The following is a 26,433-nucleotide window of genomic DNA, read 5'->3' as shown; positions in this document are numbered from 1 at the left end:
CCAAAGTATTTAGTATCATATGAATACACATTTTTGTTTAGGGAGACTTTGTTTTTAACTAACTGAGCTGGTAAAAGTGAATTTGTTCAGCAGCAGTGTGGTATCACTTCAGCTATGTAACTGGTTAATGAATGGTTATCTCCCCTAAAGGACATGCAGAATTTGAGGTGGACAGCCCATCATGGCCTTGAACATCGATCAAGGTATTCCAAGTAATCCCACACTGAATTTTTTTCTGGTGCACTTGCATGCATTCTGGCACTATTTTCCTTGTATTTCCTTCTTTTTTCACTCACTGCTGCACTTTTAGTACAGAAGAAGCCAAGTTTCCAGTATTTAATTTTTAAGAATTGACAGTGAGTAGAGTTTTGTGCCCTGCCAAAAGTGCAGAGGAATATTCAAGCTGGAATTGTAGCAGAGTGAGCTAGTTACAAGAATTGCAACCTGTAACACATTGTTCTGTTCTGTTGTAGGTGATTGTCTTAATAGTTCAGCCACTGATTTATAACAGGGCTTTCCACTTAGATTTTAGTACGTAGTGATAGTTTAATCTTACTGGGGGTTTGCTTGTCTTTAATACTACATCTTTTAATCCTGCAGGATTTTTTATCCTCCAGAACACTTCCAGTCTGCCCACGCCACTTCTCTGCTTTTGATTTGTGTACTGTTAAATCAGTGAAAATGCTGACTAGTATTGAATCAAGAATGAGTCCCTGTAAACTCCCACTCCATACCCTTCCCACTGGGACAACCATTAGCTGGGTGTAGAACACACAACATGAGCTGCGAGTACAAAAGTCCCAATTGAACGGGCTCAAGGAGGGGAGGAAATTAATTCTCCAAACTGCACCTGACCGTGGTAGGAGAGAGTAGCCTCCATGGTGCACTTCCCAGTGGGCTGTTGTGCTCTGCTCTTCGTGTTAAGCATCTTTGTTGTCAGGGGAAGGGGTTGGGGTCTTACAGCTGAAGTGAAAAAGGACCAGGAAAACTCCTGTTCTAGATGGTATGTCTGCCCCAGATTGTTTTTACTCTCTGCATCTCATTAGAACACTAAGTAATTTGATTTTTTTTCTGTACAGTTTCTATTCCTTTTTTGAAGTGTGGCTACGAAGGAGCAGCAATTCTACTAGAAAAAATTTCATTTTCAGAAGAGCATTCTATAGGAAATTTCATGTGGTTTGTTGGAGGAGTTTTTCCTCTGTCTATGGCAGGCTCTGATACATATTGGGGGACAGGGGTGGAGTTCAAAAACGTTACATTCTGAAGTTGCTGCTGCAATCAGTTTTTTTTAGAAATGTCAGATAACACAAATAGATAGACCATGGTCACAAATCACCAAGGAAGGGAAGAATCCTATAGGAAATACTCTATGGAATGCCAGGTCCTAGGGGTCTTTCTTCCTATTATTTCTTTCTGTATTTCAATTAAGTCTTTGTGTGAGAGATCAGAACATTCCAATTACTAGACAAGTCCAACACTCCAAACTAGATACATATTTTTCCTATAAAATACAGGACTTGCTTTAGGGGAGGCTTGGGTAACTGGACTGTATCCTCACATCCATGTTTGAACCTGATAATGAATCTAAGAACTGAGAATGCAGTCATCTCCAAAAGATGTCTCTTCTAAGAGTTTATACTCTGGCTGAGCAGTCAATGTACTGATCAATGGAGTTGGTTGTTCTACATTTTTATGATCTTCAACACATTGTTAGTGCATAGGATCTTAACCTCCTAGAGCAAAGATGAGAGAAAAGATAGAAGGGAAAGAGGGGATTGCCTTGTCCTTAGTTTACACTTGAGCATTTTTCCCCTTTGAAAATAAAAATTTGTTCACTCATTTGTTGACCAGAACTGCTTCTCCCCCACTAAATGTTAGTTTCTGTGTTGTGAGTGGTTCAGGTTTTGTGTTAATTGTAATCCATTCAGGAACACCTTCTCCACCTTCAACCATAGCACTGGCATTTCTTTGCCAGCCTCACTGAGCTAACCTTTATCCCAGTCTTGTTTCAAAGGACAACCTTTTGTGTTCTGTCCTCCTCAGGCTGTGCATTGCAAAGAAAACACAGAGCCCAGGGCTTTTGTTCAGATCTGCCAAGATGTTACTTGCCTTTTGTTTCTGATGCAACTATGCGGATTCGGAAGAGTGGAAAAATAGGGAAAATGCAGTCCTTTATGCTAAACAATCAAAGATTAATGTATCCTTTTGTTGTAATAGATAATAAATGAAAAACTTATGCCATGCTCAGAGTAATAGTGACTGTTGGTCAGTTTACAGATTATTCTCCAGCTGGATAGCCTGAGTGTTACACTGGAATACAAAATGTTTCTCTTGCAGTTTCTCCTTAGGTTGATGAGTTCAGAACCATTCTGATGGTTGTTCTAGAGTCAGGAAAAAGCTGTCATGAGACCTATCTGAGCATAACCCCATGTCATATACAAAGCATCTTTTTTCTTCTGGTGGGGATATTTAAAAGCCCCAAACCGCAGGTTTATCCAGCATCATCAAAATAAAGTGATACTAGGATTGAGGAATCCTGTTTTACAAGGGTCAGGCAGAGTTAACACTGATGCTGCCCAGAGCACAGGATGTGCACAAGCAGGATGTTTCCAAGACAAGCATTTTTCACTGTCGTGTAACAGGAAGGCTGAAGGAGCTCTGTAATTGGCTGAGTTCTCAAATGTAATTCTGCTTAGCTGGGTAAGTCAGAAAGCCTGATGTGTAGGCTATTCTTACTTAAGAGAATGAGAATTTTTTTACATGAAGTCTGTCTGCAACAGAACAGCACCTGACACAGAAATTAAAATTCAGGAAAGCTAGTGATGTTCTAACTCAACTGGTGAGGCTTTGCTTTGTCCTTTTATACCTTCAACCTCTACCCAACATTGAGAAAAGTAGTCTTCAATGCATTTCTCTTGTGTATGTATGACCCAGATCCTCACTGTTTTCCTGCCCCTGTTTGTATGACTTGGGCCTTTTCTGTCTCATTAAGGATATCAGAGCATCCAGCCCAGGCTAGAATTCTCGTATGGCTTGCAAAGACTGCAAACTGCAAAGCAGGGCAGCCTGGCTCTGGGGAAAGAGGAGGCATGGACGTGGGAGTGCTGAACTTGCATTATTAATTTCAGTCCTCAGAAGTCACTGCTAGCCAGAGCTGAACCCTTTGGCTTTGGGAGACAGGGACATCTGTCAGAGAAGAGATCACTCCCCACAGTGCAGAAACCCTCAGCATGGGTCTGCCTTCTAGCAGAGGCGGGGCTCATCTGATTAAAGCACAGGCCTAATAAATGGGATTCTGGGATCAGCTCTCAGCAGTGGCCAAGTGTCACCTGTTTCAAGGGAAGTTCTCAGGTTCTGTACCTTAAGCCTTTGCTAAGCCTTCAAAAGCAGTGCTCCAACCTATGTTTTCCTGGTTTTCAACACGATCTTCATGGAGACCTTTCCCCTTTTTAGCCCTTTTAAGCTCTTCATGGAGACCCTAAAGGCTTGCTGATTCATACTCGGGACTTCTTTGACTTGAGGATCACCAGAGTGCTCTCCAAATAAAGTTTGTCCCCACTTTGTATCTGAGAGACAGGTATTGTATTTCCCTCTGCTGTGCAAATAAGGAACCTGAGGAAGAAAGCAATTACATGATTCACCCTAATTGCGCAGTAAGTTGGTGCAGTCCTAGTGTTACTGCTGATCCCTGTGACTTGTCAGCAGGTTAAAATTAGATGATTTGCTGATCCAGTGAGACTTTTGCCTGTACAATACAGGAACTCTGTCTTGGGATATCTCAACTGGATTTCAAGTAGGTTTATATATCCTTGCTTATAAATTATTCGCTGCTTCTAGATTTATAATATTCCTTTCAAATTGAACACACAAGGATGCTTGCATGTGGTGGAGAAACAAGCCTCTGTCTTTTCAATCCCATGTGGATTAATGCTTTTCATCTAGAAGAAACCACAGCTGCCAGAGCTGTGAGGATGACTATGAAATGCTGCTTGGTCAGTTGTTTGGCAGTTAATGTGGGTTTGTCAGGCATTGCTCATCTGGCAAGCACCTACTGGGAGAATGCTGCACACTGAGCTTTCAAAATCTCATTATTGCTTTGCATGTCTGAAAGATAGATAGATAGATAGATAGATGGATGGATGGAGCTTAGGAAGCAATTGACATGTGGCAAACTACAGGATCTCTCCTCCCGAATTTCCTGTGGCTCTTTTCTAGGCATTTCTGGTAACCAGGTTATGGGGTGGAGTGTTTGTGGTGTGATGGGGTCTCCATTTCCCCCTCATTCTGCAGGATAAATCCACCTGTTACAGGGATGAGCAGAGGCAACAGGCAAGAGCTCTACCTGATTATGGGAGCTGCTTTGTACATTTAGAAAAAGTCTTGCCCTGAGAAGTTTATTTTTTTGTGTGTGGATGTGCAGGATCAATTTAGAAATCTTGCAGCATAGCTTGTAGGATAATTGTAAACCTAACAAAAACACCAGGAGCTTCCTCTTAGATTTGAATTTGGCAAGGGCATAATAACTTGCATTGGAAAAAGAAGATGAGAAAACTGTCTCACTCTATGTAATCTTTTACAAAAAAATGAGTAAGAGTCAGTGAGATATTTGTGTGCCTATAGAGACATTGCTCCTGCTTAGGTGTACAAAAGCAGCCCAAAAAATGAGTTTCTTGTAAAGATAACTAAGTCAGATCTGACTTAGTTGTTCCTACCTAAACAGGCAATTAAAAAATGTTAAGAATGCAGCAAAATTAATGTGCAAAGTAATATATTAAGAAAGAGCATTAAACAATCAAAAATTCAGCTCAGCTTTGCTGTTAACATGAGGAACAGAACATGTGCAAATAATTACTTTTATCTATTTTTGCTGTCGGCATGCTGTAGTTCACTACTGGCATCCCCTGTGAGACAAGGTTCAGATCTGAATCTAGAAAACCACGCAAAGATCAACATCTTTCACTTTTCAAATGACGTGACACCAGACTCATGATTATCCAAAGGTCACAGGATAAGATTTCTTCTCTCAACAAAGAGGCTTCTATGTTCGGCTCTGGTGAAGCAGCTGTTGACTCAGATTTCACTTTATTCAGACACAATATGTGCTCTAGACAGATTCTCAGGCTACATAAATTAATGTCTCAACTAGTTATCATTTTCCCCCATCATTTTTTTTCTCCTATTGTCTTTATAAAATAAAATCCTTTGTGTTCAACCACAAGTGTCTGCTACAATACAGATACTATTTGTTCTCAGGTTAGTGCCGTTACAAACCTTTTCCAGAACTTGGTTCACAGAGGGTGATTTATTTTCCCTAGCTCAGTAAACTGAATTGACTAAAATATTTTGCTGACAGCTTGAAAAGCATTGGGAGGTGAAGGTTTTAACCTGAAAAGTGCAAGGTAGTGTCTCCAACCTACGTTTATCTATAAACTTCTGCATTACAGCCATAAGAAGGTGTCAGTTCAGATGAACCTCCTGTGCCAAATAAACCCACTCCTTGGTAAACTTGCCTTTTAAGATCCAAATCCTCAATAAATCAAAGTGATTAATTTTACACATGACATCAGCAGGCTCAAAACCAGCAGCTGCAATACCTCCCTAAAGGCATATCCCATATGCTCCCACCTAACCCAAAGTAGTGCTGACATCACCTCACAATGACAGACATGCTTTGAACCTTCACAGGGTCTGGGACAGACTTGACCGAGAAATCCCTCTCGCAGTTCAGTGTCCTCAGTGTGTTCCAATGACATCCAGCTTGCAGCTGGTCGCTGCAAGGCACAAATCACTGAACCAGTATTAAATTTCTTGAAAATGAGTACTTTTAACTGAAAGCTTTGAGATTGGTCTTAGCTCTTTGCCCTGGCCTGAGTGTGTAGAGAGGGGGCTGGTGAAGTGCTGCATGAAGATCTGCTTCTGAGCTCCTCCATCAGTCCAGAGCAGGGAACAAAGCTGGGTGCCAAGGCAGCCAGAGGAGAAGGGAAGAAAAGAGACAGAAGCCAGAGAAGCAGCTGAGAAGGTGGGTTAGTATTTAAAAGAGCATTTTAGCTCTGACCAAGTGGAGATTTGTGGGAGGAGTGGGAAGAGTGGGAGGGTTTCCCCCCTGGTTTCTGAGCAGCAGTTCAAGGCAGGCCTTTTCCTCCAGCATGAGCAGGAAGACTGAAATAGGTCCTGTGAGAAAGCTGAAGCCTTTCCAGCCTGCTGGAGTTTCTGGCTGTATGCTGAACCCAGAGCTCCTCCTGGAGGTCTGCAGAGCCCCAGCCCTGCTGCTGATGGAGCTCACCACTGCTGCTGGGCAGCAAAGCAGCCGCACCAGGCACTCCAGCACCCCGTATACACATAGGTTACGTACAACAGGTAGGTATAGGGTAACACAACAACCCTGCACATGCTTATACATCTGCAGTCCCAGCTGAGTTTAGTTAGTTTAGCAGCTGCACCAAGGTCCCTTTAGTAAGCTGAGTAAAAAGTAAAGCTAAGATATCTGGATATGTTTATAAATTAAATGTATCTGAACACATTACTCCCAAAGTGCATGTTTAATTTTTTGAGAAAAGAGTGCTAAACTCAGGGTAGAGTTGGGGTGTCCATGTAAATCCTGCCCCACAAGACTCACGTGGTGAAAGCTGATGTCACAGCAATGGGAATGGGAGGTACTGATGCTCATCACCTCCATGGGAGCAGACCACCAGCTCAGGCAACTGGCCTACCACCTATTTGATGAAATTTAGCTCAAATCACAGATCCTCAACTTGCCTTTCAATCCTAGGAGAATTGGATGCCTGCCCTTTGAGAAAGCCAGCTGAGGGGTACCTACACTGCCCTGCTGTCCTAAAAACAGCCTGGGTAGCAGCGGCCACTGAGACAGCACAGGCTGTAAGGGGCTAGGTGAGGGTCAAGCCCAAACTCCCCAAGATGGCATTTGCCCAAAGTCTGTCTTGGTAAAGAGGAATATGACAATCAACTGTAGTAAACAGAAACGAGGGAATTATCAGAAAACTTCTAGTTGCAGGGGGAAAAGTCAGCTAAGCAGACATACAAGAAAAACACGTAAACACAAGTGTAGTATTGCAGGAGAGGAGGGGAGCAGGGCAGCAGAGGGGCGGGTGTGACCCTGCCAGACACAGCCATCTTAGGTACACAAGGTTGTTCAGAAATTTCTAGGCACAGTTAGCATTTCATAACTATATCATCTAGTTTTATCTGCAGATATTGCAGATATTGATCCTAAGTAGGTCAGTGGTGACCAGGTAATTACATCCTGGTAACAAAACAACAAACCACTTAAACTATGATCAAAGTCACATCAACCAGCTATATTTTTCCTACAATATACACCTGACTGAACAGTGCTATGAAGGTGAGTCTTTCCACAGTCTCTGCAATGGGGATAGATGTGAGAAAATATGACAGCTACATGAGATTATACTACTTGTAATTCTTACAATGTTCAAGCTAATCCCTGGTGCTAAATAATTTTTGAGACTAAAATTTCCTCCGTATGTTTCTAAAAAAAAAGTGACATAATTAAAATAATATAAACTCTACATCATGAGACTGTGAGATTTTCTAAATGTTTCCCCCACACACTCATCCTATTCTTCCACCACCCACAGTTGCAGACACAGCCAGCAGTGCTTGTACCACAGCAGTTCCCTGGCATTTTGTGACAAAGCCCTTAGGATTTACAAAGAGGAAACGAGAAGCTGTCCAAGCAATTGAAACCCTTCCACACCAGATAATGAATGGTGGTCCTAAATCACTGCTCCAGCATTTCATACATACATGTAAATATATGTGTGTGTACACAAAAGGTGAGACACTGTACACACAAACAGACTTTAAAGAGATTCTAGTAAGACGAATGAACAAATGCATTTTGTATTTGTCTCACTTCTTCCTTGCCTATCATATTTTTTTCTTTTTCATTTTTAAAAGACCTGATCATTCTTCCTTTCAAATGCAGCCTGGAAAGTGAAAAACACATATTTCTGAAACAATGATGAGATCTTTGCGTCAGAGGGGAGGGAGGAGAGGCAGGTATTTTGGATATATTAAAATAGAAGAATTTCTTGCAGCACAATGGTTAAGCGTGAAGGAATGCAGCCCAAACACCACAGCTTACACTGGAGTGGGGTTTTTTATTGGTTGTTTTTTTAAACCAAATCAACTTCAAAGAATTCTTGAATTCTAGCTTGCTGCTGAAAGATTAATACATCAAAAATGTTTCAAAATATTCTCACATCCTTTAAAAGAGCACTATATCCTAATGACAGTGTAAAGAGGATACTTACAATTTAGCCTGATAGGAAAAGAAATTTAATAAAATCATGTAACACAAACATGACACTAAAATATTTATTTACAGTGTGTATATATATACATATATGATTTTTTTTTTACTTTTTGTTAATATATTTTCCTCTTTTTAAAGTAATCCAGGTTAAAAATATCTAAGCCTGTTAGGAGAAAAAAAAAACAACCCAATCTCAGAATAAATAAGCAACAAGAAAGGAAGTCAGTTATAGTACACCATCTGCTGCCACAGTCCTGTAAAATATGTTCCAGTTAATAGGGTACATTGACAATAACACGTTGACACGATTCACTTTCGACTGCTTACACACTAAACAAATACCATCTTGGCATGAAGAGAGACATATGTTCCAAAAAGAAAGAGCCATTTGTCCCACTTATCTGAATTTACACAGGAAAGAGCCACTCCCTCAGCTGAATTAAGAATTAAATCCCTACAACCCCATTGCCTTTGAAGAAAACTGGCGTCCCAAAAAAATATGGCAACAAACACTCCAGTTATGGAAGTCCATGGTGTCTTTTGGTTTCTGTCATTACATCACTATAGTGCTTCTGAGTACAACTTCACCAACCACACGTCCTGGCCTGTGAACTGGTACATGAGTCTGTCCTTCAGGATCACCAGCCACTATACACAAGCTTTCAGAGCAGCTCACCTGAATATCCAGTTTCATTTCTTCATCTACCAAAAATTTTGTTTTTAAAGTGCTTGGTCTGAGATTAATAAGCTGAAGACACCCAAAGTTTCTTTAGGATCAACACTTGGCCAAAACATTGCTGAAGGCCAGCAGTCAAACGCTGGTTTGCAAAGGAGATCTTCTATAGGTTTTCTTTCTCTCTTCTGAGGGGTGTTCACAGGGAAAGTTCTTACACAAAAACAGCAGGCCCATATTTTCCAAAGCAGACTGAAAGTCACTTTAGTTTCAAAATGGGAGCTTAGAGACCTATTAGGTTGTAGAGCACTTCAAATATGCCAAGTGCTACGTAAGAGCCAAACATGGTTAAACTACTAATTTGACCAAGAACAGAGGCTAGAAGCCAGCTTTTCCAAGCTAACTATGGCACTATGTTGGCAAAGAAATGCTATTTAGAAGTGCCAGAAGTGTCCACAAGCACACTGCCAGCCTTGCACAGTCACACAACCAGTGTGTGCTAACACATTCTGTACCCGATTCAGAGACCTGCATGAACTGCACACCTGGAACATAGGATTCAAGCCAGAAAGATTAGCAAATAGATCCAAAATAACTTAGAATATTTGCTATTTTACTAAATATTCCTGCTTTCAGCTAGCATCTCATGCTGAATTTCAGCAAGCATTAAAACCAAGTAGCATTTTGTTAGCATTTGGTTTCCTACTCCTTGAGAGTTCAAAATGTATTTCTAAATTTAAGGCAGTTCTTTCTTTCTTTTTTCTGTTTTATTTTGTATTTAAAACAAAAAATAAATAATTCCAGACTTTCTCTACTCTCAGCAAAAAGGGAAAATTTTCTTGATACCTCCAAATTTTAGGACAGAATTAACACACCTAGTTTTTTTTCCAGAAAGAAAATTATCCTAAGTAAAGTAGCAAGGCTCGATTCACCTCTCATACAGATACAAACCGAAACCAATTCCTCCACAGAGAATGAAAGTTCTGAAAAAGTCAATCTCTCCACAGGGGTTATACATTTTAGGTTTCATGCATGGGGCTCAACTTGAAAGGTTCTGAGCAGGCCACGTCTAGAAACACATACTTAGTGATGCTTGACCTAAAATCCACTAAGCTGAAGGCTATTGTAGGCTGTTGAAGCTGAACACACAGCAAATCACAGGCTAAAGCCTGCAGGAGAAGGGGCCAGTCTTCTGTTGCTGAAGATCCACAGAAACGAAGTTTAGCATTATTCCCCAGGTGGTTTGGTCATCATTAAATTTAAAGTCATTTGAAAACAAGAAACCTAGATTAAGGACTGTCTGTGCTTCCTACACTCTAGGAACTCCACAGTGTTTTACTATCTCCTTGTGATTGACAGCAGGCTACTAGCATAGAGCTTAAGACTTATTAAATAAACTTTGTTAGTACAAAGCAGCCTATTTAATTTTTGGGTTGTATTTGAACAGCGATTTCTCCATACATGTAGTAGTTTAGCACTCAAGAGTGGCATTTTCTCCTTAGGCTAAAAGGCTGTTAGTTGGACAGTAACACACCAACTTTACAAGTAACCCAGAATCGGCTTTTAACCAGGGTTTAAAAAGGCACTGCAAATGCAACACACTGGTATTATTTCTATTCACAAACTGAGTAAGAGAAAAGAACCAAAGCTCAGAAATTAAAACTATTTTGAAATGGTATAATTCAAAATGTGTTGCTAATTTCCTTTGAGGATGAGTATTATCATACAAAGTAAAGACTCACCCTAAAAAAACAAGATAGAGGAGAACAAAGGAAGGTCAAATCTCTTCTGAATTTTTGACAGGGTTAATGAAAATGAGTATTGTTTGTCAAGAATCTGTAAGAACTTAGACATTTCACTTTCCTTTATCACTGTAATTCTGTAACCAAGTCAGAAATAGTCCAAAATAAAATTCAAGTTGACCTATAGAAGTCCATGGGACATTTTGGCCAGTTAAAACAAATAACGTATCCCACTTCAAAAACCCTACAGTAGAGTTTCTTCTTAATATCTAGGACAACATAAGTTGCTCCAGGTAGACTGTTTGAATCTTCATGCCCAAATGAATATTTATTAGCTCTTGTACTCAGAGAACTTGCAAGTCAGGACATGTATTAAGCTGTTTTGCTAATATTAAATAGTCTGAACCAAATAACCCTCTAGTTATAGGACCCTGATGACTTCCTTAACTTTCTCATTTCAAAAATTAATCCAGCTTTGAGCACAAGTGAGGCACACAGGTTTTACAAACCAACAGATATGGTAAGATAGTACCTAATAAAAACTGATACTAATAATAAAACAAATCTCTTGACGAGGCTGAAAAAAAATTAATGCCTGAAGGTTTAGGCAACTACTTAATTCTTTTGTTTGCTGGTTTTTAAACTAGCTTTGTAATATGGCAGTAACACCAGTCTTAGCAAGATTTGCCATAAAAAACCCCAGCCTGTATGAAATACAACCACACTAAATGAGTGCTTTTATAAAACAGCATTACAGCTCTTTACATCTGCACTATAATGTTTGGTGTTATAAAAAGACCATGCTCTTATGAAGCCCAGGCAGCCAGCTTCTTCATTTCATCTTCATCCTCTGCTCTCTTCCTGGTCGATGCTGCAGATAAAGAGACAATAACCATCAACTAATGTAACAGTCAGAACCATTCTATCTGTTAGCATGAGGACTTGCATAGTCTTCAGTTTGAAGATCTCAGACCAATTTACTGAGTAGCAAGCTGAACATGGGTAATGCAGGAATGAAGCTCATAAGAGATGTGACTATTTTGCCCCATCATTATTTCCCACAGAACCCTAAAGTTCACAATATAGGTCTGATGCAATTCCTACTGAAAGACTCACACAGAAAAAACATTTGATATCTAAGAGTTTTCACAGCTGGAAAGGGGCCACAAGAATGCTGTCAGTTCTCGCACCACCATGTAAATGGGCAAAAATGACCTACCCTGGCCAGCTGCACATCCTGCTACCTTTCCAAATAGTGCTGAGAGGTTCTGTACATGCAAGCCCAGTCTCTGAATGAACTCACCCCATTTTAATGGGTGGTGTCATTTATTAAAACGGAGAAAGAAGTTCCTGAACTTACTTTGCTCAGGTGATGCCAGTTAACTGCTGCGTTCACAGCAGCAGCAATTCCCAGCTCTGTATCAGGTCCCACACACATTTTGTCCCTTTGTACGCAAATCTCCTCACACTCATCATCTGCCTTCACTGCACAAAAACCTCACCCAAATTGTCTTCATTTGCTGATCTGCAAACTAGACGCCCAACAGCCCGGGCTGAACCTCAGGCTGCCTCCTCCGTCTGTGGGCTGTGCACATCAGGACTGGCATCTCTCCAAGCACCAGTGGAACGCTGTTACTGGGTGCAACACCCACGTGTGCCCCTTTACAGCGGCCAGCCGGCTCCCCCCGGAGGCAGCTGCAGGGCCAGGAGCCGCCATCCTGAGGGGACTGCAACTACCACCTTCAGGGACTAAAGGTGGGAGAAGTACATGGAGACCACAGATTCAGTCCCTATTCTGCAAGTGTCACTGGTTCACTGTGTGACTGGGGAAGGTCACTATGCCTTGCTCCATTGCAGTTTCCTCATCTTCAAAATCAGGAGGGCAACATGCATCTCCAATTAGAAGCATTGTATCGACTGTTCTAACTTTGCTGTTGCTGTGTAACAGTAAGCAGCAAGTTTTAGAAAACATAAGCCAGTTTCTCAGTGCCTTGAACTATATAATTGTAACCAGCTCATCTTGCCTGAAGCAGCCATACAGACAGATGAAGTAGAAAATTAAAATAGTGAGAAACACATGGAGGTGGTCTGGGTTTAATAAAAATGTCAACTGGCACAGCTGGATCTGGAAGACAATGTATGAACAAATCCTAAATGGCCAGACTGAATTTTCACTAAATCCCTTTTTTTTTTACTAGCTGTTTTGTAGTTGACTTCAGTAGATGAGGCCACAGTTTCAGTCTGAACATTTTAAACTGCTTCTCAGGATTTAAGCGCCATCTGCCAAAACACATATAACAGTATTTGTGTCAAGCTGGTCTAGGTAACCTGTTCTGCAGCAGAAACCATAAACAACCTGTGTCACGTGTGCTGTCCTTACCATCAAGTATTTATATTCTTTTACTAATGTCAGTACACAGTAAGTCTTTCAACTGACGGTGGAAAGTGTAGTAGAAGTTAACTGCCTCTAGCTTAATTTAAAATGAACAGGGCAGAACTACAGAAAAATAAAACTACAGCTTAATACCAGGAATAAGCCTATTCAGTAGAAAGACAGCAAAGGAATGAAAATATGTCTTTAAATATGTACTTCCTGCTGCCTCCTTCATTTTTAATTAAAATACCAGTGGAAAATATCAAACCACTACCCTGCAAAGCTGGATCTTTATGACCTAAACATTTTGAATCTAGGTCAGACTCTAATTGAAAGAGACTAAGGATTTAATTGCCAAAAGCAACAAAAAAAAAGGCAGAAAGGATCATTCCTTAATTATCTTACTACATTTCAGTAGGAGATTCATCAGTATATATGCAAGGTCAAGTTCCACAAGTTTGTCTCCCCAAAGCTACAGAGAATTTGGTCCTAAAGGCTTTCATAGAGCAAAATGGAATTCTACTCTGCTTTTTCTGTTAAGCAGATACAAAAATAGGAAAAGGAATTTATAACACTTTAAAAGTTAAAAAAGAGCTAAATGGAGATCTGAAACCCTGTCTTCCTCTCCCCTCTCTCACAGCATGGCTTAATCATGAGAAATGTAAAATGGCAAGCAGGCATTTTACCAGGGCGAGAAGGCAGCGATGTGGACGGAACACTTGGCAACCTGACATCTCTCATTCCCTTGTTCAGTTCCTCTTGCTCCAGTTCTTCTAATTCTGCCATCAACTCATCCTAAATTCAAGGGAAACATTATTTACAAATATAGACAGTGATAACACACAAGGACACATTTAACCACCATGAAGCAAAGTACTACTGAAAAAACAGTTTACACCTGAAAGGATATATCAGGAAACAGCATATTAAAAGTGTAATTTTTACTAAGTATGGACAATAACAGTAAATCTTAATTGAACATCGAAAATAAGACAGTGGAAGTTAGAAACAGGAATAAAATTAGAAACAAAACTAACAGCAGTACAATACACGTCAAAAAGGCAAATACGGGAGTAAAAAGCCTCTCTGCTGTCCTCAGGTTTGTTCCAAATCTAGAGCCTGTACTTTTCAATGGATTCTAACTTTAATGTGCCATTTCTCCCATTTTAAAAGGCAAACACCTTCCACTGGTTATAAGGCAGACTGTCATTAAACATTATGCTTCAGCATAATTTATCACACAAATCCAGGATTATATGTGATTTCAAAGCAGCACTGGAATCAAAACTGTCCTCCTGGCTCCTGCTATCCACTCTTGAAGCACGCAGCACTCGTGGGCTTTTAGGTGCAGAGGCTGATTTGGACAGATGATCTAATCCACTCATACAATGCTAAAAATAAAAAGGCTGTACACTTTTTAAAAAATCAAGGAACTATTCCTTGGCTGACGTTTCCCAAAGAAAGGAAGCCAAATGTTACATATTTGTAGAGAAATGGGCATTTGCCACATAGGTAAAATGGTTTTAAAGAAACAATGGGCAAAAACAACTGGAGAGGGCTGGGGGAAGTGTCAGAAAAGCAGTAAAGTAGGAGCTACTAGGTATTGAAATGGGCTTTGCCTACACATTTAGACTTTGTTTATCACCAATGTAGAAGTTAAAATCATAGGTGCATAGCCGCCACAGAACTTGATACCTAGATTTACTTGGTTTTATAATTTAAGGCAAACATGCACTGTGCCAACCCAGGGAGAAAGAACCCTTATATTTCTGTGCCTGTCCGGGGCAGGAGAAATCACATGCTTCCATGGTCTCCTTACACCCATGGCACACATGTGAAGAAAAAATACATCCAAGAGCGTGGAAAAAACATCCTTCAAAAAAAAAAAATATATCATCCTTCAACACAAACCAGCTTATATCCCAGCAATTATGTCATTGATTCTAGCACTCTTAAGCTGCAGTAGCCTGCAAACCAGGTTTACCAGTTACTACCCAAGTACTGTCAGTATTAGGCTCCTATGCAAATGCCCCAAGTGACAGTGGCTTATTTCCCAAACAGGAACAATGCACATCAGCTTCCACTAGGATCTCTTAGGAACTTCCAGGTCAATCTACAACATGCTTACTAAGCCTAGACTCCAAAAAAGTTAAGCACTGATGAAAAGTAAGACACTGTACAGCTGTTTGGGATGGACAGTATGTTTTTCAATTGTTTGAAGCTCAGGCCAAATCCCATTCCTTGTGCCAGTAATGACTAAATGTTTCTTGGAAAGTCTGTTTACATTCAAAGTAGAAATACAGGAAAGCAGGTAATGGGAACAAAATACAAAGAATCATTCTTACTTTCAATGAATTAGAACTGTTGAATGGAACTTCCTCTACCTCCCAATCAAGCAAATATGTGCGATACAGCATTTATATTTTTCTTTGTTGTCCATTTGGGCACATAGGAACCAATTAGTTGGGAATAGAGTGAATGGTTTGAGTATTCAGGCCATTCTTCAAATGATCCTTAGTGCTTGGTCATTTTGAAACGAAATTGAAAAACAAAACCAAACTGGTTGTGATACTGAGCTTGATACTCATCTCTGCATTCCACAGATTACAAGAATTTGAGTATCCTTGACCTTTGAGTCCTCAGCCATGACAGGATCAGAAATAAATAATATCCTGCTTAGATATACAAAATCAAATCTGGGGGCACTGGATGAAAACTACTGCAACAAATTTTGAGAAGGTCCTAAATGCCTTGTGGGGATTTCAAAAGAAGAGCTCTAGAATGACACCTTATTACCTCCAACAGGTATTACTTTTACCAAATGGATCTGCTTCTGGGGTCTGGGCAACAGGGAAAGGACCTGCATCTCCAAGCACCACAACCTTAAAAAATGGTCCAAATATTCAGAATTATGAACAGCAGCCTGTCCATGACACAGGGACATGCACTTAGTCAAACAGATGTCTATTTGGAGCAACAAAAAAATTATATGTTTCAGTGTCCACTTGGAGTAGTACAAATTACACGTTTTAGTGACCTCATTCTTCCGTGGCTCAAATGAGAAAAATAACTACAGGAGTGTAGTAAAAAATGCTTTTCTTAAAATGTATACAGAAATAAAAATAATTTTTATATTTTTACATCTATATATTTCTATTTAGTACATTATGTATTTTATATATTAATAGTTTTATTTAATTTTTATATTTATATTAAAAATTATACAATTGTCCTAGATAGGGTAAGCTGGAACCAAGGAATTTCATATCCACACTTTTTGAGAAACAAACCACTGCACAGCAAAATAACTATGGAGTTAAAACTTACAGGCCTGAAGTACTAACCTCGTCAAACTCATCACCAAAGGTGGCTCGGTTTGAGATAGCATCTGAAATTTCCTGGGCAACATCTTGCTGTTCAGTGATATCTTGCATCAAATCATCAATTTTGTTCAAATCCCTGGCAAGGTGACATGGAAACATTTTTTTAAAGATATATCATTCAAATCCTACAGAACAGACTCACTTGAACAGACCCTAATTTATTTTTATGCCCATGACTCTGTAAACAGCAGAATTCACAGGGAATAATTTTCCTCACCTACACCCAGTCCAGCTACTTCCACGTTGGGATTATAACAAAAGTCAAACTGCAGCAGAGTGTGTCTCTCCCTCTCTGTGCTCCTCATACCTCTGTCAGACAGTCACAGCCCATGGGCAGACCCCCAAAGTCAGCATCTTTACAGGGCTTTCGGTACTCAGGGGTTTAAAGAAAGATGGGGATAAACATTTACATGGCTTGTTGTGAAGGACAGAAGGTAATAGCTTTAAAATAAAAGAGGGTCAATTTAGTTTTGATACAAGGAAGAAGTTTTTTACGATGAGGTTGGTGAAGCATCAGCACAGGTTGCCCAGAAATGGTGGATGCCCCACCACCAGAAACATCCAAGGTCAGATTGGATGTACTCTGAGCAACCTGATCTAGTTGAAGATATTCCTATTCACTGCAGGGTGTTTGGACAAGATTATCTCTAAAAGTCCCTTTGAACCCAAACTATTTTATGATTTTATAGATCTTTTTTGATGTTAAGCTTTCACCAGAACTGGGGGGAACTTAACAGAATTGTACCCCATTTAAAGGTTTCCCCTTATTGTTAACTTCATTATTGTTTCAGTTCCTGTTTACTTCTCCCAGAACAACCCTTGTGATTTAACTCTGTTTGTTCAGGCAGAAAAACACCCCCTGAAACAATATAGGACATATGACAAAAAAGAAGGTAATTCTTTTTTATGCGGGGCAGCGGGAGGAGGGGGTGTCAGGTCTAATTAGTACTTAGAATCTCACAGTCCAGCTTATGGATTCTGAGGAAAAGAGTCCACCTAGTTTCTATGGCTAGATTTTCTTCTAGGCAAACCAGGGACAGAGGCCACTCTCCACTGCCAAGACAGACTTAAGAAAACAGATCTCACTAGTTAAGTGAACTTCCTTCTAGATTTATTGTTAGGAAAATATACTTTTCTGCCAAATAAAACACTACAGCACCAAAAGCATTCCTGACATTGGATGTCCAAACCAAAAATGAAGTCAAAACTATCTAACTTGATACAACAGTGTGTAGTGATAGAATAATTTGAAAGTGGTTAGTAAATTCAACTTGGAAACTACTAGAAAACACTTACATATTTTCATGTACTTTTTTCATAGCTTGTGCAGCATAACCCATATTCTTGAGTACTTCTGTGTTGGTGTGGGAATTTTCCAATGCCTCTCTCTGGAACTCAATGGTCGAAAGTGTCCCGTCAATTTGATTCAACTGTTTCTCATATCTCTTTTTTCTCTTCAGAGCTTGTAAGGCAGCTGGAATGGGAAGAGGCAAAGTGCACTGTGTATTTTCATAGCAAATGCAAGGACAAGTAGCTCAGCACCAAGCTGACCTGTAGAATTTATAATTCTCACCCTCCTACCTTACTAGGGAGACAAACTTTGACCACACCAGATCAGCAGCCTGTTAATCACCAACATGCTGTTCCATGAACATGCTGGGAAGCCTCTTTTAGATTAACTCCTTTTAGTGCCACAAGGAGAAGCAGCTTCTTCCTCCACTGTGGGAGATCTTGAACTCCATCCTGTGCACAGAGGCAAAGCAGGGAAGATGGGAAGGAAAAAGAAAAACATCAGAGAGTAGTCAGAAAGCAGAAACAGAAGAAAGAAGAGAAGAAGAAGCTGCAAGATGTAAGTAAAACCTAAGGAAAACAGTGTATGAAGATCTGTCATGATAACCACAATTCCACCAATAGTGCTTTCTAAGCTTTGTCTCAGCAGCAGTAACTGTGAAGTGCAATGGAGAGACCAAATGGCCCAGCTAGACAGAAGGGTTAGATCAGAGCAGGATTTTAATTTCTCCAGCTTTTAGCTCATCTGTTTCTTACAATCACTTAGGAATGTGATCTTTAAACCTTAGAATTTGAAAACATAAAGAACTTTGTAGATACGGGCACAGTGAAATCCAGCTACACTCCATTATCTTTGTAAATGGTCAAGATTAGTCTTTTATATTCACTAAGATATGACCAGCGTACTTTGCCCAGAGTAAATCATTACCAGAATAAATGCACGTGTCAAGCAGCAGGAGAAAAGGACTTTCTCTTGGCCACAGGGTGTGGGAACACACACAATTTTGCCACAAGCATTTCCTGATGACAGTCCTTTCCAAACTACACATGTGCCAGGCGAAAAAAACCCACCAAATAAACCAAGGGAGTGAGTTAACCCACTGTTTGGTTTCTTTCAATGCTATTAACACCCCCATCCCTTCCCTTGTCTCCTACACTTAATTTTTTAAACAGATTCAGAGCTTGCAAGCCCCAGCAGCCCTGCAGCCCCCGAAACTCAATAACAGGAGCAGCTACTGTTGCCATTTTGTTCAAATAATTGCCCCTGTGCAGTAACACTGAACCTTGACACTGGGGTACACAAATTTTCAAATTAAATTAGGATCCCCCCAAGGAGGGCACGTAGATTTATGGTGTGTAACAACACACTAAAAAAATTAATGTTTTGTTGACAAATGCTTGAATCAATGATCAATGATCAAAATTGCTCATCATGAGCTGCACAAGGAGAGGCATTCACACAGGCTTAGAGGCCTTCCACCACCGGCAGTAAAATATTTCAGGACAGCAAGCCACAATCCCAACAGATTAATCACGGTATTCAAATCCAAGAATTTCCCAGGTTTTGGGGGATGGTTCAAAGATCATGCATATTCTGAAGAAGATGCACAAACATCAGATAATGTCATGCACACAGCAAATGTAAGCATTGTAAAATTCTCACTGGCAATTCTAAAATACATAATTTTGATCTACTCCCAAACAATCTTTACCTACTTATTATTTTCCTACTTATTTATGCTTCTTATTGGTAGAGTTAGGACACCAGCCACTTCCTTTCTTAGCTGCCATTGGATCAAATTTGATCCTGGATTCCTAGGTTAGGAAGCTAGAGATTCCAGACAAATGTAACAGTCTGAAACAGTGCACAACACCAGCTGTGCCAGAGAGGACTCCGAGGCCTTGTGGACTGAGGAGCACTAATGAGCTGATGCAGAAAGGCTTCAGCTGGAGCAAGAATCTACCATGGGGCAGTCTTTCTAGTCAGTGTTATTCAGAAATGGGACTCTGCAATGGTGCTGTTATTATTAGCTGCTCACAGGGAAAATGAATTTCCTCAGTTACACACAGAGCAGCTGTTTTCAAAATCCTGAAGATCATTTAATTAAACCACACCCAAATCAAGAAAACACAGGAGAAGCTAAACTCTCTATGACTTCACCTATTCATAAACATCTTTTCCTAACTATTGTGGTGCAACATATTATCTTCCTTCTCTTTAGTTTTACCCATGACTAGCAGAACTTCATAGAAAATTAATTCATACTCCTCCTTATCAACTAAAGCATTATAAATTCTCACACCATGCTATACGATTTTCCTGATTTGTATTAAATTAATGCCCTTTATTGCAGAGTATGTTGCTATAGTAGCTCCTATAGCTATGAGAATTTCCTTGTTATTTGAAATCTATTTTTCTGTGTTTCACAGAGTATCAAGAACTTTTGGTGCTTTTCTACTGCATATTACAAGCATTTTAAAATTTTTGTGCAACTCTTACAGGATTGAAATGCTTCTGCTTTATAATGCTCCCACATTCTAATTACCAAACGGGAGAAGAACATTATCTATTAAAATATAATGAAATTGAGCAGAAAACACAACTCACTTCACTGATGGTCTAAGAATGGCACTGAAAAATGGTGTTCCCCATTCCAAAGATTTCAAAGTAGGAACACAGACTGGGGAGGATGAGTTTGAGCAGAGGTAGACTCTGAGGAAGCATGAGAAACTAACCCCAATTCATTCAGGAAGAGGTGGAGGGCTTCTCCATGAAAAAACAAACAAAAGCAGTCTCATACACTTTTTCCGCTGTGCTCTAAAGAAGCCAATTCAACTCCTGAATTTTATAATGGTCAGCAGTTGGCTGGGCTTTAGCACATTTCCTCTACTCCCAAGTCCAGTAAGCAGGATACAGCTCATAGATTAGGAACCATTGCTTTTAATATGAGTTTTTATTTTATAGTCAAGGTGTCTGGAACAACAGATGTCAGTTTAAGTTTGCATATTAATGAACTACTTTTATTAGCATACAGAAGGGCACTTTTCCATTTTAACTACAATGCTGACACACTTTATTAAGGAAGCAGAAATGGCCAGCTGGGCAATTGGAATCCTGGCCACACTGAATATGCAGATTTCAAAAGGACAAACAGAAGTAATGACATAGGAAGAGTTGAGGCACCCTTCTCATGGTTCCATCACAGATCAGATTGAAAAGAAACAGTGCAGTAATACCCCCTTTACCTGTCAAGCCCACCACCAACACCCATCAATACAGAAAGTATCAACAATCTCATCTTCTGAAGCAGAAATAAAAAGATTGTCTAATAATCCTTATAATTCCCATGAGGAAACTGGTGAAGTAGGGAAAGAGTATTTCTTCAGAAAATATAACACCACTGTGAAAATACTGGATCTCATTCTTGGATACAGTTCACAAACCTCCACCTCAGGCCTGCAAGGGATTGATGGACTGCAGATTCTGATCTCCCTCACTCCAGGGACAACTGAAGACAATGCTGCTGAGGCCATAAAAATCATAGGACCCTAATTAGGCTCATTATCAGCATCCATATTCCATAAAGCCTTGTGGAGGAAGCCATATGCAGTTACAACTGAGGAGCTAAATCAAGAACAACAATGAGCTGGACCAGTTACAAGCATTCCAGTTCATGGCAAGACACTGGAAATGTGCTCACTAAAGTCAGAGAACAATCACTGTAACTCACAGAGCAGAGACCCACTAAGGGCTTTCCTTTATGTCCCTGCCAGAAACCCTCACTCCCAACCTGTCCCACAGCCTGCCGTAGGCATGACTGTCCTATCCCTCATAACACACAACTACCACATCGTTGTTTGGCTTCAACAGCCTGCTGGTTACACCTAACTCATTGAAAAGGAATGCTACACAGCTACATAAGCCCTGCCCAACCGTAACACACAATGTCTTTAGTAGCATCTACTTGTGAAACCCTCCCTGTTATTCCAACTTTCTTCATAGGTTTTGTCCTCAGTAATACTATGTGGTTCTTTATAGTTAAGATTTAATCCTATTCTGGATGACTTATCTTAACTTTATTCCTTTTATTAAGTTTTTGGGGTTTTTTTAGGATCTGTGAAAGACACCGGGATGAAACAACACACATTCACGTATATGTTCTTTTCAAAATTACAGGCCTGCTTCAGAAAACACATTTCCTTTTAAACAAAGTTCTCAAAAATTCAGTATCGCTTCCTGTTCTTTAAATTTTCCTCTATGTCCTTCAAAATAATGGAGAAGAAAGGCCAATTTGTAGATGGAGTTGGCAGCTATGCACTGGGTGAAACTGAGATACCCCCTAAAAGTACAGCAAGAGATAGAAAAAAGAGAGATATTAGAAGTCAGAGCTAACTGTGAAAAAAATATTGCTTCTCATGACATAACCTCTGCAGGAGGAACCTCAGCAAACAAAAAAACCTGAAGTGGTCTAGCTACAATCAGATATTAATGGGGAATGCTGGAAATGTATCAGCTCAAAAGTATAGCTAATTTCAGATTAGGTACAGGAACTGCAGAGATATTTCATAAAGGAAAAGCCAGGAGTATTTCAGTGATGTTTCACATCTATCGCACAAATGATGCATCACAGCTTTTAATTCAAGTTAAGCCTACTGACGTCCCATGAAACACATTCAAGAGTCATATGAAGTCATGAGAAATTGCTGGTGCTTGAATCTGCTCCCTCTTGTGTTGGTGTGACTCAGACTCATGCACCTAAAAATCATGTGTGATCATGCTAATTTGGTGCATTTTCTATCCCTACATACATCTTGCTCCAGTTGCAGACAGCCCCATTTTAGTTTCCATAGGCTTCTACATAGATGCAATTAAGAAAAAAAAAAACCAAAACATTAAAAATTACCAGTGATGTCCCTCTGAAACATTCACTTCAACAAGGCAATGGAGATTTAAAACCTTTATTCTCTCATTTGTATGTTTACATAACATTACAACAGATGCCGGTTCACACAGATTTTCTCTGAGCTATACAGTACCATACACCAGCTAATATGCTGTCATATGTAAATCAACAGTAATTAAACTGTAAAGCAATTGATATATCAAATTAAGACATATTATCGGGGATGTAAGTTCACTGATTATCTTGCTAAATTTAAGCACTTTGCCACAGCAAGGTTATATTTTAAAAAAAACATAGTTTATATTGTTTCTCCTCTGGCTGTACTTAGACTATCCCATTTTGGTTTAAGAACAATTTTTGGCATGAATAAAAACTGCCACATGGCACTTTTTGCCCTACTCTTGCCTCTTTACTGTCCTTAACTGTTGGTCCCTGAGCAAATGACAAAATAAAAGGCGTTATTTTTAACCACGATCAGCTCAACAATCCAGTTTGCAATATGACTCCATGAACAATTTTACAGATAAAAAGCTAGGGCAATTGCATATTGAGTACTGCAGTGGAAACAACGATCTGGGAGAAAACGTTCACATATCAAATGCTGCATGCCTGAAGCAAAAAGCCAACACACACCTAAAACCACCATCAACCAGCTGAGTTAAAGGAGAAGCAGATCCACCTTTTCCCAACAAGTTCTCATTCCTGTTTGTGCACCACCTTCTCCTTCGCAGGTGCACGAGCACTCATGCAGCTAGCAGGTCAACTGGATAAGTGGAACTTAAACTATCCTGGGTAAAAAAAATAACCCAGACAAAGAAAACCACAATATTTTACAACATCCATCTTTCTGAAACACACCCTTCAGGGAGCTCTGCTAAGGGAAAGGAAGGGAGCAGCACAAGGGCAGGAGCGAGGCAGGAAATGCTTCTTCTCTCTGCAAATGTGCCAGTTTATAGTCCGGGTTTGGAATGAAATTCCAGAACAGCGTGTCTGGATTTAACCAGGAATTGCTACAGTCACAGGAACCAGCCTGTTTTCTTGCACCAGCCCCGCAGCTCAGGCTTTTGCACAATGAATTCAGCCCCAGGAGCTACCTGGTCACTTTGTCCCATAGCAAATTAGCTTCCAGCTGGATCACCTTTCTGAACTAGCTCACTGTAACAGCACGGTGCCAGTACCTCGACAAGGAACCAAGAGACACTCCAGCTGAAGCCAGGGGAGTAGAAAAGGCAGGACTGGGACAACACTGACAGCTCCCATGCTCTCGAGCAGCTGGCTCAGTTGTGCTGCTGAATTGACTTTACTTCCCCTGACCATGCCTTCAAATCTGTCCCATCTTGACCCATGATTTTAAATCCCTTCTAACTAAAAGTTAGTTTAGTTAAACTGCCTTTTGCTAATAATTATTAAATGCTAAAGTATTACAAATACATTAGAGGGCTAACCAAAACACCTCTAACACACACAGCTCCTCACAAGTTTGAAGTAACATGGCATTATTTTTTAAATTATTGAGTAACAGAAAGAGCAGGCAAAAGACCTACTTTCTTGTTACATCACAAATCTTTAATTCAAAATGTTCTTCTTCTGTTTTGAAGCATTTGAATTAAAATACAGCTCAGAGTAGACAAATAGGCCTTCACGTGACTTTAGGAAGTAATTAACTTGTTTCTCAGAGGTCTGTATATCCCCAAGACACTGACTACCATCACTTGCTTCCCAGGAACGACAACATCAGTATACACAGGAGCCAGACGTTCTGACCCCTTAGCATCCTCTCCTTCGTAGCTAACAGTGTCCCAGACCAGTCACTAATGCTCTAAGCTATCATTCTTTTTTTGGTTGCACATATACTTCTTACATGATTTGGATGAATCATTGCATCACTTTGTTCCTCAGTTGTCAGCAATAGGGATAATGTGCATTTATTCATGAATATACAGGAGATCCTCACATCCCTCATCCCCTTTGCCACCTGCCCAGCCAATGCTGAGCCCCCAAACAGCGATTCCCTCCCCTCGTTGAGCAGCAGTACTTTGCTCTCTGTGTATACAGCCAATACCTGCATCGACTGTGGTGCAAAGCACGAACAGAACAATCACACAGGAAACCACAGACACTAAATTTTGTGAGGAATAACAAATTCCCATCCCGCTATATGAATCCACAGTTCATTAAACACTAACAGATGCCAAAGACCCAAAACCACCATCCCGCCTCGCGTGTGGTGATACTTGCTCGGAGCCCACAGCCGAATCACACTGCACACCTGCGGAGCCAGGTGAGCCGGCCCAGCCACAGCCCCCCCGAGACCCGAGTCCCTCCAGCCCCGGGATTTAGTCTCGCGGGGCCCGGCCCTCACTCACCTCGCTTGTTCTTGGTGCCGTGCTGCCGGGCTACCGCCAGCTCCCGCTCGATCCGCGTCTCCAGGTACTCCTGCTTCTTGCTGAGCATCTCCTCCGTCTCTCGCAGCCGGGCCAGCGCCTCCTGCGGCGAGGGACCCCCGCGGCCCTTGGAGGCAGCCGAGCCGCCCCCCTTGAAGAACTTGGAGATCTTGCTCATGGCGGCGATCCCGGCTCGGCACCCGCCGACGGAAAGGTCTGACCAGCCCGGTCCTCAGAAACCTCCGCCGTGACAGCACTTCCTGAGCCCATGGGCGGCGGCGGCACCGCACCTGGCGGCGGGGCGGGCCCGGGGGCGGCCCCGGGCTGGCCGAGCTGGGCAGAGCGGCGGGAGGAGCCGGCGAGCTTCGCAGGGCAGCCGCAGGGTCCCGGGCCGGGCCGCCGCTGCCTAGGCGGCTGCCGAGTTTGTGCTTCCCCCTTTCTTTTTTCCCATGTCATAGAAACGCAGAATGCACAGTGGGTTATCTGGCCCAACCTCCCTGCTCAAGTAGGGTCATCCTAGAGCACATGGCACAGGATTGCATCCGGGCGGCTCAGTATCTCCAGAGAGGGAGAATCCACAACTTCTCTGGGCAATCTGTTCCAGTGTGTGGTCACTCACACAATAAAAAAGTTCTTTCTCATATTCAGGTGGAAATTCCTGTTGTGTCAGTTTCTGCCTGTTGCCTCGTCCTATTGCTTGGCATCACTGAGAAGGGCCTGGCCCCAGCCTCTTGGCACCCTCCCCTAAGATGCTTATAGACATTGGTGAAGTCCCCTCTCAGTTGCTTCTTCTCAGGGCTGAAGAGGCTCAACTCTCCGTCTTTCCTCCGAAGGGAGATGCTCCAGTCCCTCGATCAATTTTGTAGCGCTCTGCTGGATCCGCTCCACGAGCTCGATGTATCTGGTACTGAGGAGGCCAGAATTGGAGACATGCTGCATAAAGGTGTTTTGGGAGGGCATCACACTTGGGCACAGGCGTGCACGTGGGTGAAGGCTGGGAAAATAACCCTGAATTCTGAAGGAATGTGGCTTTTTACAAAAGTGGTGGGTGCGCCGCTAAGGAAACCTGAGTGACACCAACAGGTTACAGGGTGCACGAAATGCTTCGAGAAGCCGGTCTACCTCCGCTCTGCCTCCGAGAACAGGCATCGAGGGACGATGCAAATAGCGACACAAATAAGACACAAAACGTGCCTTTTTTTCCCCCCCGGAACAACCCGCGGAGCACCAGCCGCGGCTCCAGGCTCACTGAAGTCTGAAGCGTCGCTTGGGCCAACACGGACTGGTCAGCGCAGGTTGCCCTGAGCCCGATGACGCAGCCGGTCCCGCCGGCACCCCAACAGCTCCGAGCCGGCGGGGCGGGCTCAGGCTCAGCCCGGCGCGGGTG

At 41.4% G+C, this 26,433-nt stretch overlaps 1 protein-coding gene across 1 annotated transcript; it reads right to left on the bottom strand.

The window, feature by feature from the left end:
- Positions 1 to 8,121: 8,121 nt before the first annotated feature.
- Positions 8,122 to 26,312, bottom strand: CHMP4C (charged multivesicular body protein 4C). Its single transcript, XM_032128367.1, has 5 exons — positions 25,029 to 26,312; positions 17,765 to 17,942; positions 16,430 to 16,544; positions 13,772 to 13,880; positions 8,122 to 11,582 (listed from the first exon to the last, which is right to left on the bottom strand). Exons 1-5 carry the CDS (start codon positions 25,222 to 25,224, stop codon positions 11,518 to 11,520), a joined length of 663 nt encoding a protein of 220 aa, XP_031984258.1. The 5' UTR covers positions 25,225 to 26,312; the 3' UTR covers positions 8,122 to 11,517.
- Between the last annotated feature and the right edge of the window lie 121 nt (positions 26,313 to 26,433).

This window comes from Corvus moneduloides, chromosome 1 (genome assembly GCF_009650955.1).
Source record: "Corvus moneduloides isolate bCorMon1 chromosome 1, bCorMon1.pri, whole genome shotgun sequence".
In the NCBI taxonomy this organism is placed as follows: Eukaryota; Metazoa; Chordata; class Aves; order Passeriformes; family Corvidae; genus Corvus; species Corvus moneduloides.
This window is presented reverse-complemented; position numbering and strand designations above follow the sequence as displayed.

Bases quoted from the DNA above. Each gene is read 5' to 3' on its own strand.
- CHMP4C (XM_032128367.1), bottom strand. From the start codon at position 25,224: ATGAGCAAGATCTCCAAGTTCTTCAAGGGGGGCGGCTCGGCTGCCTCC. The intron at 16,545-17,764 runs GTAAGTGTTTTC...TCACCTTGCCAG, and splicing joins AAAAAAGTACATGAAAATAT to GGATTTGAACAAAATTGATG. The intron at 13,881-16,429 runs GTTAGTACTTCA...CCTTGAATTTAG, and splicing joins TTGGTGATGAGTTTGACGAG to GATGAGTTGATGGCAGAATT.